The sequence below is a fragment of the Lytechinus pictus genome, chromosome 3 (assembly GCF_037042905.1).
Source record: "Lytechinus pictus isolate F3 Inbred chromosome 3, Lp3.0, whole genome shotgun sequence".
NCBI lineage: Eukaryota > Metazoa > Echinodermata > Echinoidea > Temnopleuroida > Toxopneustidae > Lytechinus > Lytechinus pictus.
The window spans coordinates 18,174,056-18,188,020 of NC_087247.1; the positions used below are offsets into that span (position 1 = coordinate 18,174,056).

At 35.6% G+C, this 13,965-nt stretch overlaps 1 protein-coding gene across 13 annotated transcripts in view; it reads right to left on the bottom strand.

Annotated features, from left to right (window-relative positions):
- Positions 1-421: 421 nt before the first annotated feature.
- LOC129257698 (histone-lysine N-methyltransferase 2C-like) overlaps positions 422-13,965 on the bottom strand; it is an 83,637-nt gene continuing 70,093 nt past the window's right edge. For all 13 annotated transcript variants that reach the window (XM_064096549.1, XM_064096553.1, XM_064096551.1 and 10 more), the window contains 11 exons: positions 12,203-12,304; positions 11,762-11,871; positions 11,071-11,314; positions 10,534-10,646; positions 9,727-9,847; positions 9,187-9,349; positions 8,586-8,722; positions 7,776-7,906; positions 6,468-6,636; positions 5,306-5,608; positions 422-4,947 (listed from right to left, as the gene is read on the bottom strand). In XM_064096549.1, coding sequence (XP_063952619.1) covers positions 4,855-4,947; positions 5,306-5,608; positions 6,468-6,636; positions 7,776-7,906; positions 8,586-8,722; positions 9,187-9,349; positions 9,727-9,847; positions 10,534-10,646; positions 11,071-11,314; positions 11,762-11,871; positions 12,203-12,304 — 1,686 coding nt within the window. In that variant the 3' untranslated portion in view covers positions 422-4,854. The remainder of the gene's footprint in view (positions 4,948-5,305; positions 5,609-6,467; positions 6,637-7,775; positions 7,907-8,585; positions 8,723-9,186; positions 9,350-9,726; positions 9,848-10,533; positions 10,647-11,070; positions 11,315-11,761; positions 11,872-12,202; positions 12,305-13,965) is intronic.

Consider the following 13,965-nt stretch of genomic DNA (forward strand, 5'->3'; position numbering starts at 1 on the left):
TGTCACTGAGATTTATTTGGTATTTTTCAAAGTAACTTTTGTGTATGTTGACTATAGGCCTATATAATATTCATGGGATTTGGAAAGCGAATAACTATTTATACGCTTGATTAAATTATGCCCTATCGTTCACATGAAATGCACGTGATATAATTCATTTCGCATTGTCGAATAGACTAAATCACATTACTTTCTCAGCGGGAATCAAGGAAGTGACAGAAAATATTAGGGATGAAGTTGATGACCTCTATCAGATATCCAGTATGTTTACATCTTCTGTTTTCATCAACATTTTACTATTCCACTTTCTTTTTTTCTTCGTCTCTCTTTCCTTATCTCTCTCTTCCTCTAAACGCTTTTCCCTCTCTCCTATTCTTGTTTGTAAATGGCAAGTGATATTGAGGAGGTCCCGACAAGTGAATTACTATTTCTCTGAAAGGTTTGATACTTTATTGGCAAATACGTTTGCTGACAAAAAAAGAACAAAGTACATGTACAATGACAACACACTCCACTACACCACATGCATTTTTATCATGAAAAAAAAAAACAAATACAGCAGGGAGAAAAAATCAAGAGATAACTGAAACCAGGCCCACAAAACTTAATTCAACGATTATTTACAAAACAGTTACTGAGTGCCATCAAACAATATCAAGTGCAGATTTTATTCCAATCTTAGGGTCACTGTAGGATCAACCAGTAGTACCTTTTTTTTTTATTCAAAATGTTTACAAAATACATATACTGAAAAAAAGGTGGAATAAAATATACGACTTTGTTAAAAACACAACTCTTGAAGAATCAGGTTTTGACACATCACTAAAGAGAAAACATTATGGACACATATACACATTACAGAGGGACCTACAAACTATTTCAAAATAGACTATGGAAATTTCTTATTTGCATACCTAGTAGTCATATACAAGAAAGGTAAACTGGGGGAAGGTTAAAGAATGTGGTAAAAATATCTCAAAGCTGCTGTAATCATATTCACAATTTACAGGCAAAACTCTTTTTTTTCTTTTTTTTTCTCGATATATTAAACATTTTCTCTCCCTTTCCCATATTTCAAATATATATATATACTTGTATTGTCAAAAGGAAAATATCAAGTCACACATCGTTTTCTACAACCTCAGAAATCACATTATGATAAAATATAATTTGTTAAAGATGGAAACGCTAGGTTACCTTTAAGAATACAATACACTCGACGTAGAGCAAACATATTAAATGACATTCAAAAATATGCATTCTCCTACTGTTTCTGATGTAGGCCTGGCTGAAAAAAAAACAATCCCTCCCCCCAATATACAATGTTATAATTCAGAACAAGTCAGTAGATAATGTATCAACTAGATAGGAAAGTGTTCATGATTTCAGATATAGCTCTCATGTAGTATTTCAAAGTCTCTAGTTTTATATATTCATCTCGGTCAATTCCATTAATTCAACTCAACTTTAAACTAGTAAATTTGACCTTTTAATAAAAGAGATTGTCCTCTAAAAAATGTGTTATTTCTAATCACGCGGGTCACATAATCTTTAATCACTATACTACTTCACCAATTGTTGTTAGCATATTGCAAATGAAATTAGAAAGAAATTAATGTATACAAACACTAATGAATTCCTGCGCATCAAATTTATTATACACACCAGCAAACCCAATACATCAACCAAAATAATTTTTGATAAATAATTCTTTGCCATTCTCTCTCTCTTTTCTTTTCTTTTTACCCTTCAAATTGCAGCACTGTTTTCTTATCTTCCCAATGATGATAAAATCTTAATATACAACACAGCCACAATTATAATCCACATAATATATCTAAAATTTGAAGTTGGCAAAAACACAAATTACATTTTTTTCTTAATTACCCATAAAGCACCATACTATTAATCAGAGTCCAATATTACTGCAAATAAAGACAACAAAAACATATGCTGATATTGTCCCTCTGAACATCTTCCCATTCTTAGTCTAGACATCATCAGAGAAAAAAAGAGAGATAGAGAGAAGAAAGGAAAACAAAGTAATACTGGCATAGCAAAGATTTCATGAATATGTACACAAACACTACACAAGAAGGGCCTACAAAATTCATTTTCTTGTCATTGTATGAACATGATAATTTTCAATTTAAAAATTGTACACAATGATGAGGTACCTAATATAAAATTTATTAATAAGAGGAAGGAAAAGACCATTTCAGGCTGTGCATAAGTAGCAAATACACACAGATTGTAACAAACTATACAAATTTGTTGACCACTGTATTTTTATACAATTCAATTTAGTAATATCTCTGCCATGCACAAGAAAACAAGAAAATGGTAAATATATACAGATTCTTAAATTATTTATAAACATATCAATACAGAAATTCATGGTATTACACTATAGATATTTCATTCTGGTCTCTCTCTCCAAATTATATTCAAAATAGTTTTCATTTAAAACTACAAAAACAACAAACGGTCATGTTCATACATGCAACATACAAGACTCTATACATATGTACAATGAAGAAATTAGACAATTTGTACAGTATACACAACATAGGAATGACTTTCATTTTATCTCAAAATACTTTTGCAATGAATTTCCTCTTTTATCTGATTCACACAAGTTCAAATACTTCATTTCTAATATGACAAAGTGTATTGAAACCATTTGTTAAAACCAAGAATCGGGCAATAGAATATAAAATCCAATGTACCATAAACATGAATGCAAGCAAATAACTATTCTATTCAAATAGCTGTTTTATGCTAGTATTTAATTCCAAACTGGTAAATGATAAAAAATATATTCAGAATATTTCATGTAATATTAGTGTTGCGTATGAAAACGCAAAATCATAATTGTTACATCTTAGCAACTATATAAGCACTTTTCTATGAACTCAAACACTGCAAACTGTGGCTTGAAATATATATTATATATAGATTGCCAAATGTCAGTCAAGTCACAAATGTATTGTCACAGCAGGTAATATACATTTGTTACGATGTGCCTGGAAGTTTCTCGTTCAGAGTCAAGGTAAGGAACACGCGACTCATTTTTTAAGGAAGGATGTCTGATGCATGATTGCTTTGCTCCTGCTAAAGCATTATATTGTATTACATGTAGTATCATATTCTTTCATTTCTCAACCAATAGGTGCAGGAATAGTAATCTAAACATGCATTCCTGAAACAAAATAATAGAGTCACATCAATCAAACCGAACCCATACTGATCAAAGCTATTGCTTTATTTCAAACAACTTCCAACAGTCAGCTCTGAGTCGGCTTGTTGGTGTGACTGTGGAATAGGTCTATTTTTCCCCACATATAGATGTTTTTATCACCCATGATTTCTATCCAAATTGCAAAAACAAAAACATGATTACCTTAGTCCATTGGAGTATTTACTTCCAGGGGTCTGAACAACACTTGGAATCAATCTTAAAGACTGAAAATCACTCGGAATGATTCATCGTGTAAACCACATTAAGGATAGGATGGCATGATTACAAATAGTCAGGACTTCAATTCTAGTATGGCTACAATCTGTCTTAGCTTCAAAATGTTACTGGATATTGTCATGAAGTTGAAAACTGAAGATGGATTTTTTATCATGATTTCCTTGTATGTATGATACAAATGGGTGCAAATTCCAAGAAGTCTAACTTTACTTGTTCAGTAATGCATTTAAAGTCCTAGTGATTTTATCATTTATAAATTCAACACAAGAATTGGCGAGTGCCAATGAAGGCTGCCAATAAAATCTCCTAATTATGCATTTCAAATAAATGATAAAATTCCCTAGTTTCACATTTCATTAATCAACATGATTATTTTCCTTATAAAATTATTAATAGTGTAGTAGGTTTACTTTACACCATGTATCTTTCTTGGGCAAGTGTTGGTCCTGAAAAGGACCACCCAAACTTGACGTTTCGACATGTGTGTTCTTGTCGTCTTCAGGAGAAAGACACTCAGGACCAACACTCGTCCAAGAAAGATACATGGTGTAAAGTGAAACCTACTACACTATTCTTCTTCGCCATGAAAACCTTCAGAAGTTACAAAATTATCAATATCACTCGTATCTGGAAGTAATTAACGTCTAATGAGTTGCATGATTACAGGCTTTATGACAATCACATGACGTGACTAAATAAATCATTTAATAGGCAATGTTTATTAATTTAATCTGTTGTATGTCCATGATTCAATGTTGAACAATATCTTGATGGCTATGAAACCACTTGCAGCTTTATTCTAGCTAATATGATCATGATTTTAAATATTGGAAGAAATAGTCTAAAAGTGACTCACATGTACTACATACAAAAAGCATGGATAGGATATACACAAATTCTTGGCTGGGCCGTTTCAGCCGTTATTCTACCGAACTGTGTAATATGAGGGGTTTTGAAGGGGAATCTTTAGAATATTTTTGTAATATATTAATACAATAATAATTTGATAGCTCACAATCTTTTCCACAACTATTTTCAAATTACTATCATGTGAGATGTGACAATGTTAGGGTCTTCTCAATATCACATCATAGAGAATGGTTTGTTTTACATCTCGTGTTTGATTACTCATTACTTGCATGTTGCCGCACAGATATTACCATCGCCTTTACCTTTTCTTTACTTATTCAGATTGTTTTTGGCTGACTAAACAGATGTTTCTTGCTCTCAGGCTGTATCTTGCATCAGCATTGGAGTAACTGGATGCTTGGTTGATATCTTGAGCCAGGACTCCTTCCTCTTAAGCAATTGAGTGTCTATGGTTGGGGATGTCCTTGGGCGTGTCCTTCGGCATGTCCAGTAGTTAGTGTGTCAGTTCAGTTCATCCACTTGCGGCAGTTGGGTGCCTTGCACAGGCAAGGAATCTTGTTCTGGTCATTCTCAATCTCAAACTTGTAGTCATAGGTCAGCTAAGAAGATTTTAAAAAAAATCAAGGTTTTAGGATGCTACTATTACAACTTAAATGTAGGATGAACTCCTAAAACAAGTGGAAAACAAGAGGAAATACTTGTAACTCATACATACTCAGGTTGAAGAGAAATGTCCTTTTAGAAAGAGGACAATTTTCAAATTCTTTAAAGGACTACAAGGTCAATCATTCTGAAATGAGACATTACCTTCACATGACAAAAGACATTTTGGACGTCGGCTAGAGATATCAGAAGACCTGAAATAAGAGCCAGTCTTCCTGAAAATCAATGTGAGCTACACATAAGTTAACACTTATCGAACAACGTCTTTCCCTTAAGTTTGCGAGATAAACCTACCTCTTCACCCTTCTGCAGTCTTCGGCTAGAGATGATGATGATCTTCTTCTGGTCTTTGTCAAAGTTTACCACCTCTGCCACACAGTTGGGGTTGCACGAGTGGTTGATGTAGCGGGCGGGGTTACCGCTCCTTGTGGCATCCACTACAGTGTAGTCATCGATTCGGAACATGTAGACACCACGGTTTGCAGCTTCATAGTCGCGTTCCCACTTGTTGGCGACCTCGTTACGGATGAGTGTGCCGATATACTCGATGACCATGGTGTGCTTCTCAATGTCATGGGCAGCATACAACCCCAAGCCCTATTATTACAAGAGAGATGAGCAGAGGATAATAATACAATGTGTGACACAATGATAACTAAAAAAGTTCAACATGTTCCTCATCCTCAGCCATCCCCTTAAAAAAGAAAAAAAGAGGGAAAAAGTTACATAATAGCATTCACTGGAAACGGCACCATTAGAAATTTCAGGAACAATTTCTAGGAATTTTATTATGCATTTTTATAACCAGGATCTTCAACTCACACTGCAATGTCAATATAGCCATGAACGAGTCACGCTAAAGACAAGTCATGTCATGATATGTCATGCTAATGAAAACTTACTTCCATATTAAATTCTCCACAGAAATTTTCTTTTTTATTGATTCAACTGATTTTTTTGTGATTTTCAAGACTGTCATTTCTCATAATATGACTTAGGTAGTTTGACCTGATATCAAAGTGCCATTGGCATACTGCCATCCTGCAAGGTTCCCACTACCAATCAGTCTTAATCAAGCAATTGCAGGGCTAGGTCGGTCTGCCTCAAGGCAAGGTTATCAGGATCAGTCTACCATGATCTGCAGCAGTCTACCTTGATCGACATTGCTTTCTATACCTACACAAATACTTTGGACATGCCCAAAACAATTGTGTAGAGACTGAGAATGTTGCCTATCATGCCAATCATGTAAGATCAACCCAGATATCCTTCCCAAACTAGACTGCCCATGCCCTTATTTGGCTACTTTGGGTCTGATCATGTCATTTCAGTTGACACACTGGCAGAGGGCATCTAGGACAAGCATCACTATTAGTACTACTAAAGTATTTGGAATACCAAAACAGCCACTGAGGACTCCTACCATTGGATACCATCATTGATATTTTCTTCTCACCTGGATCTGTGATCTTGCAAGATATACATTGGTCTTCCACTCTGTCTTCAACCTCTTGTACTGTGATGACTTGGAGTGTACAAACTGCTTGTTGTATGGAGATGCAACCTCTCCAGCTAGAGTGGTGTGGAAGCCTCGGGATGTCTTGTTGCTCGTCAATGTATGCGGTCTAAAGACAAATAGATAGGAAGATAAACAGAGGGTGATGATCAGGGTGATGATTTTAGATTTAGAATTTTCAAACACATGAATTTGACTGGATAGAAAAATAGGTACTGAACCATGATACTAATTACAGAAACTATTTTCAAACAAAGTATCAAATCATTATGTATTAATACCCCCCCCCCCATCAATGTGATTTGCTCTTCTATGAACTAGGCAATTCAGGCTACTCTCTATACTTAATTTCTATCATGCTCTTTATATCATCATAAAGTTAGACTGGTCAAATATCAAAACCTTGGCAGAATCATTTCACCATTGTATGTGCACAAATGAGCTAAATGCCACAGTAATCACAAGTACCCGGTTGATCTCTGATCTAGCAGGATTTTGATTGTAGCACTTAGTGGCCTTTGATTATGAGCATTATCTAAAAGGCACAATGTGATTCAATTGTAGGTATGCCATGTCTTCTTTTCAAACCAACAGGGCAGTCTAACTTCCCATTAAGGGTTTCACTCAAGAGAGTCTTGTTGAGAGCTTTACATACCATAGATTCTAAATCAAACAAGCGGTCACCACAAGTATCATGATGGAAGCTGGGTTATCAAATATGCTGTGGTCAGAGCTGCCAAGTTGCATTTTGCATTTTCAGTATTCTTATCCCCCAAAATCAGTATTTTGACAAAAAATCAGTATTTTTACCGTGTGAGATAAATATTTTGTATTTTTCCCCAAAAAAGTGTATTTCATAATAAAATGCTTGGCGCACTCGCCCATCACGGCGCTCAAGCTGCATGCAAGCTAAAATGTGCACTGCTCTTGCAGATGAAAAAAAACCAACATTGAAACTTGTGTATATCTCACCCTGGTTTTTACAAAATGATTGAAAAAAAAAACAAGTTACCTGAAATTACATTGATCTAATAACCATATTTGTGTACGTTTTATGAAATAGAGACATATAGAGATGATTTTTCTCAATAAATTAATTTTATTTTTATTTTTTAATACAAAAAACGTATTTTTTAAAGAAAAAACATACTGCCCTATTTTGGTTGCAAAAACGTACTAAATACGGAAAAATCGTACTACTTGGCAGCTGTGTGGTTACATAACAAAAAGTGCACTAATGCCACTTACCTCTTGAGGTGTGTTTGCCTTCTTGGTTCAGCCCTGGCACATCCAGTTGGATTAACAGCTAGGGGTAGGTCAATCAGAGGTGATCGTCCAAATCGGAAAGTATAGTGCTGGATAAGGTCAACTCCAGGAAGCTGTATGAAGAGAGGAAAATAAAAGACTTAGTCTAAATTTATAAAAATATTTTTGTCATTCTACTCTTCAAAATAGAGGCAATTTTCTGACAGTCACAAGGGTATGTATGTGACGGATATATGTCATGATTGTTAGTATTATGATAAGTGTTCAAATTTCCTTATTACTTCATTACGTAACAATAATTACAATCCAATACAACTGCAAAAGACTTGATGGGGAAACCTGGCAACTTTTAATTAATCCTTCAACTTCAAGCCTTATCAAATCTGTAACAAAAGAAGATTATGTTGCTTATAACCATGTAAGGGATATTAACTCTTGTAACCCAGCTTTATGCATTGGTGCTCCCATTACTCTCAGAGTTGACAATTAAGTCAACAATTTTACAAATTACCATGCCCAAGCAAAAGACTCGAAATTCAGGAGTTGTCACAAAATAACTAATTATAAAACTGTGATAAAATACTATCGTCATGGACTAATATGATCTTCACATTGGATCAAACTTAAACTATAGTTGTGTGAAAGTGGTTATGACAAATTTTAAGTAAAAAATTGAGAATGCATATGACCTGAAGATACATCTGGCTGTAGGAATACAACAAAGAAGCATTTATAAGCCAATAACCCTCTCCCCATAAAAGATTTCAATAGAACATTTTATAGAATACTTACCGATTCAGTGATCCTCTGGATTGCTGCTTCAGTAAGGCCAAAAAGATCTTCACCAGTCAGGAAGGTTGGAAAGACTTTGAGCATGTCTGCATCTCGTCTTAGCTTGGCAATCGGCTCTAACACCTTGTACCATACATCTGATAGTGAAATTTGAAAATCACATATATTTAATCAATCTTTACAGGTTACAGCACATTAATGAAAGCAGAACACTGGAACTAAGGGCAATCTGCTCGGGGTACCGTCTTACAGAGTTGTGATTGATCCAATCAACTTCACAGAAAACAGCCTTAAAGATAAGGTCTTTAAACCGCTGAGAAGTGTCACTATTTATCAACATACTTTGCTTGTTTATGATAAGTTCCATGTATTCCTCTTTCAACCCTGAATAGTTTACATGAACATTTGTTTGTTACAAGCTACTAAAATCTTTGCATTTGATTGGCTATGGGAGCTATTTCTTTCTACTCACTACATGGAGTATCAGCCATGAAGATGAGATCTACAAACCTCAGAAGAGTTAAGACTGCTATTTGTTTGTTATAAGCTACTAAAATCCCTGCATTTGATTGGCTAAGAGAGCTTTTGCATTTTTACTCACTCCTTGGAGTATCTGCCCTGAAGATGATGTCCTCATGACCCTGCTCCATGATGCGGATGCTGAACTCTGGCCTCCCACCCTGATCCTGGATGGTGCAGGAGTAACTGCATCGCTTGTTGGTGTACCGCATGCTCCAGTACAAACGGATGGATTCATAACCAACCTATAAAGATTATTCCAGAAAAGCAGAATTGCAATAAGTTTAAGTTAAGTATAAATGTTATGTAGTAGTATTTTCATAAAAGCCTTCAGGAGAGAGCAAGAAATAAAATGTACGGCTGAGGTGCAGATAGACATTTGAGGATGCAAGCACCTACAAAGTGCTAATATAATTGCAGTAGTTATATTTTTAAAATGTCTTCAGGAGGGAGCAATTTTGAACCACTATGGATTAACGAAAAATATACCTCGAGGTGCAAATGGACACTTGAGGATGCAAACAGCTACAAAATGCAGCTAATATTGCAGCGGGGGGAGGGGGGGGGGTGCAAAATGTCACCTTTATTCTCAATGTCTATTGGTTGATGATTAGTTACTTACAGGATAGATGGAGGTGAGGGAATGGAACAGGTGCATCTGATGAGGTAGAAGTTGTCCCAGAGACTTGAAGATAAGACTACCAACTCGTACTGTGAACCTGCGATCTGTCATCGTCATGATGCTAAAAAGTAGAAAGTGAAGCAGGAGGAAGTTAATAGCAGCTGAATCATAGAGAGTGAATTGGTCTACTGGGTGCCAAGTAGTAGCAAAATGAACCCTTTTGAATTCATAATAGAAGAAAGTGAAATATGTTGTATTTCATTCCACAAGCCATGTCAATTCCTTCTGGGTACTGATTTTCAATCCATTAAACAAAATGCACATATAATACTTTATGGTTCCCTTAAATGTGGTAAAAACTTAACAACTCCAAAAGTATTGGATGACTTTGTGGGATGGGTGAATCCAAGTCAATAGCATATTGAAGTTTTTCTTGCTCCTCAAGTTCATAAGGACTACTTAACTTCTTGAAGTTGATGTGTTTTAAACTTTAAAAAAAATAATAATGTAATGGAGGAGGATACTACTAAGCTCTGTGCATGAGTCACAGGTACACAAACCTGGCCTGAAAGCTTTGAGGGGAACATGAATATTAATGCTTTATACCCCAAAACATTTTTTTTTTCAAGAAAATAATTGTATGATATTCAGCATTCTTTATATTTTAGCTTTCTGAAAACATTGACTTTCAAATTTAAAATTCTTATCAATGAAATTCATTTATGGAAGTGGGAATGCCATGTTGTATTTTCTTTAAAAGGTGATGTTACACCAAGCAAACAATGACAATGTGTGATATGATCTTACTTTGCTACTTGTTTATGTTCATCTCTATTGATGTAAACCCTTCTGAAAACAACATGTGATTGCAGGGTGCTCTCAGTAGGTCTAGATGGAGCATGAAGTGGACACATCATTGTCTGAAATAAAAAAATACAATGGTTTGATAATTAACAGTGCATCCTCAAAAAGGGAAATCTGTTAAGAGGAAAGACATTTAATAAGCACTGTAAAAAAAAAAATTAATTTCAAACATGACATGACTATGAATATTCATCTCTTCTTGAATACATTCAAAATGCTAAATAAACTGTTCAGGCATGGCAGATTGCAACAGGAAATAACTAAAGCCCGTCAAATACGCCAAGCGCTGCAGGAAATTGGGAGGGGTCTGCGTAAGCAATGAAGTAGTTAACGTCATTACTACATGACTTATTCAATTATCTTTGGCATATTTTTTTCAAAATATTTTTTTTTTCACTTAGATTATATGAGGTGGGCCAAAGAAGTCACAATAAGTCTCGATGAAAAAAAAATGAAAACACTAAAGAGAGGAAAACCTACCTTATCCTTGAAAAACATACAGTGGTCCTGCATGGCACAGGAAAAGTGGTAGACGTTGCAGCAACGTTGCTTGTTGCAGGAGATGGTGGCTCCAAGCTTGCTGCAATAGCAGCAGGTGCAGGTGCGCCCTCGTTTGATGGCCGTCTCAACATTCATCAGTGAGCCATTGAGGGTCTCATACACCTCATCAGACCACAGAGCACAGTTGAGATGAATCCATGAGTCTACATTCAGGTTCAGCAATCTAATACGAATTAGGGTAGGAAAGGGTATAGTAAATATCAATAAAGTATTATTGTTTGTTCTCATATGGTCTTTAACTTGGGTTACTTATCCATCATGGTAGTGTGTTATCAAGCTATTATTTAGATGCCGATGACTTTATGCATGAATGGTGACACTTCCTTATGCTAAAGAAGGTTCTTAATAACTTGTAATTCTATTAGATATTTGACATCCTATCTTTCATAGAGGTAAAAAGAAAAAAAGAAATCATTTCGGTTCTACTGTGTAAATTAATGAACCATTCGAACAATGAACTACTCATTTTTTTTTATTTACTTAAATAATTTTGCAGCTTCTGAAATTAGAAATGAGCAATCTGTGTAAGAACGGTATAATGATGGTGTGAATGTGGAAGGATAGCATAGTTTTTAAGTTTGAGATTTATCAACAAGCAAAACACACTCACCTAGCAGGGCCATTGGTCTCTCCATCTCCTAATCCATTACAGAGCACACAACACCTGGCATCTCGTAGTGATTCACTTGGTCTCAGTGAAGTACCTAATTTCTTGATTAACTGTAAAGACCAACGATTCACAATTTTAGTACTCTTAAACTCTTTGATTTTGGTGTGTAAAGACTATCAAAAGCAGATATAAAAGGAATACTAGAGTAAAGGCCTAGTAATTCCTACCCCCCCCCCCCCATTATACATATTTTCATAAATGTGACCTATTTATATTGTGCTCTCCACCAGCCCCACCTCCCTTCCCCTGATATCACAATACCTGATATCACAATTCAAACATATTTCATAAAACTAAAATGTTATACTCAAATACTAATGCTATTGTAGGAGGATAATGTAGTTATTGGACAGGCAGTAAGGAAAGGAAACTATTTCTTACCTGGCCAATATCTTGATCACTAGGTGGTCTGTATTTCTTGCCACCAGAAAATGAACCATGCCAGCGACGCCATTTGATGTTCTTCCATTTCTTTATCAAAGGCTGCACAAAGAAAGAAAACGAATAAATGTCATTTTCATAACAATCAAAATGGCTGTGTACAACATCACAAAATACAAAGGGAACTTTACGAATTTATGAACTATGGTCACGTCATAGCAAAGTCCTGGTTGTATATATATATGAACTACCTTAAGTAACGGTCTATTAACCGCACCTTTTTCTCGGCGGGGTAGAAGCAAAAGTCGGGGGTGCGGTTTATCCACGGTGATAGGTCTGAGCCAGACTCGGCCTGAAAAAATAAACCAAGTCCATTTCCCCCTGAACGAAGGTTATTCACAGGGAAATCGGTTTTGGTTTATTTTATATCTATAACTATTTAAACATGATATTTGATGTCTGTTATGATAAGGCCAGAGAAAGACTCAAGAAAATAATAATTAGCAGCCCATCGTAACACCTTCCGAACATGTACGTAGACGTCTGCCAGTTCACAACACATCAAGTGGCCGGGCGTAGCCGCCTAGGGCAATGTCGCTTAGAGGGGTATGATCCGCGGGTAATGGGAAGCGATTATTACGACCTTAATCAAATTTGTTCATAAATGTTTGATTAACAAACGCACCTACCTTCATGACACTAATTCCGACTTTATTCTTAAGTCATTGATTCAAAGCAGCAAAGTTCCCTGGCTAAGTTCAAACAGACGCCAAGCATACTCGGTAAAATTTTGTCACAGCCGAGCGAGAGTGAGAGCTTGCATATCGCATGCGTTGTGCAACTTAACCCTAAATAGACCTGGCTATTTCAATACCTAAGAAGACGGGGGGGGGGGGGGGGGGGGGGGGGCTGATTCAGCACGCGCATTACCCATGGCATTATCTACAAAAATATAATTTATGCGTAAAATCATATTTGCTCTAATTAACAAAATAATGCCCCTAAAATGCTAATTTTTGTTTCACATACTCTTTATAGGCTTCTGATTAAATTTATTTTTAAAAATGTCAACATGACATTTATTTTTTATGTATTTTATTGTTTTCTAAACTTTCTTATGTATTTCCTTGTTTTTCGACGTTTTGTTTTTTATTGTTTTTTCAATGGAAATTGTTGGAGACTTTATTTTGACCATAAACAAGATAAAATTAATTGATTTTAAGCAGTAAAAGAAAAATAATGATACATTTATGAATTTTGGCTAAAAACACTATTTGCATTGGATTTTACACAAATTCACATTTTTGAGCAATTTTTGGTCTGCATGCACTTACAAAATGTTGCGTAATTTCGGAACCGCGTACCTGGGGGTCACAATTTTGGTCTCAAAAGTTGCGCGAGGCTTGAAAGTAAAAAGTCAGCGAGTGACGAGGTCAAAAAATTTTGCGCGGCGGATTTATCGCGAAAAATGTTGAGGGGCGGGCCGATTCAGCCCCCCCAGTCTTCATAGGGTTAAGCTGGCGCTATTCATTTTACCCCCTCCCCTCCCCAAAGTTACAAAATTACTGCCAGTGCGCGCAATGCTTATTTTTTCTTTCCTGTTTGCTTTTCATAAGATACCACCACACGAGATACAGCACGAAGCCATAAAAAACAACTATATAAAAATGTGAATTTCTATGTTTCTTGAACCTTCCTGTAATTCTGTATCCAAAATTCATGCTAAGACATCGAAAGCTAGACAAATTCTGAAAGTGATAGTG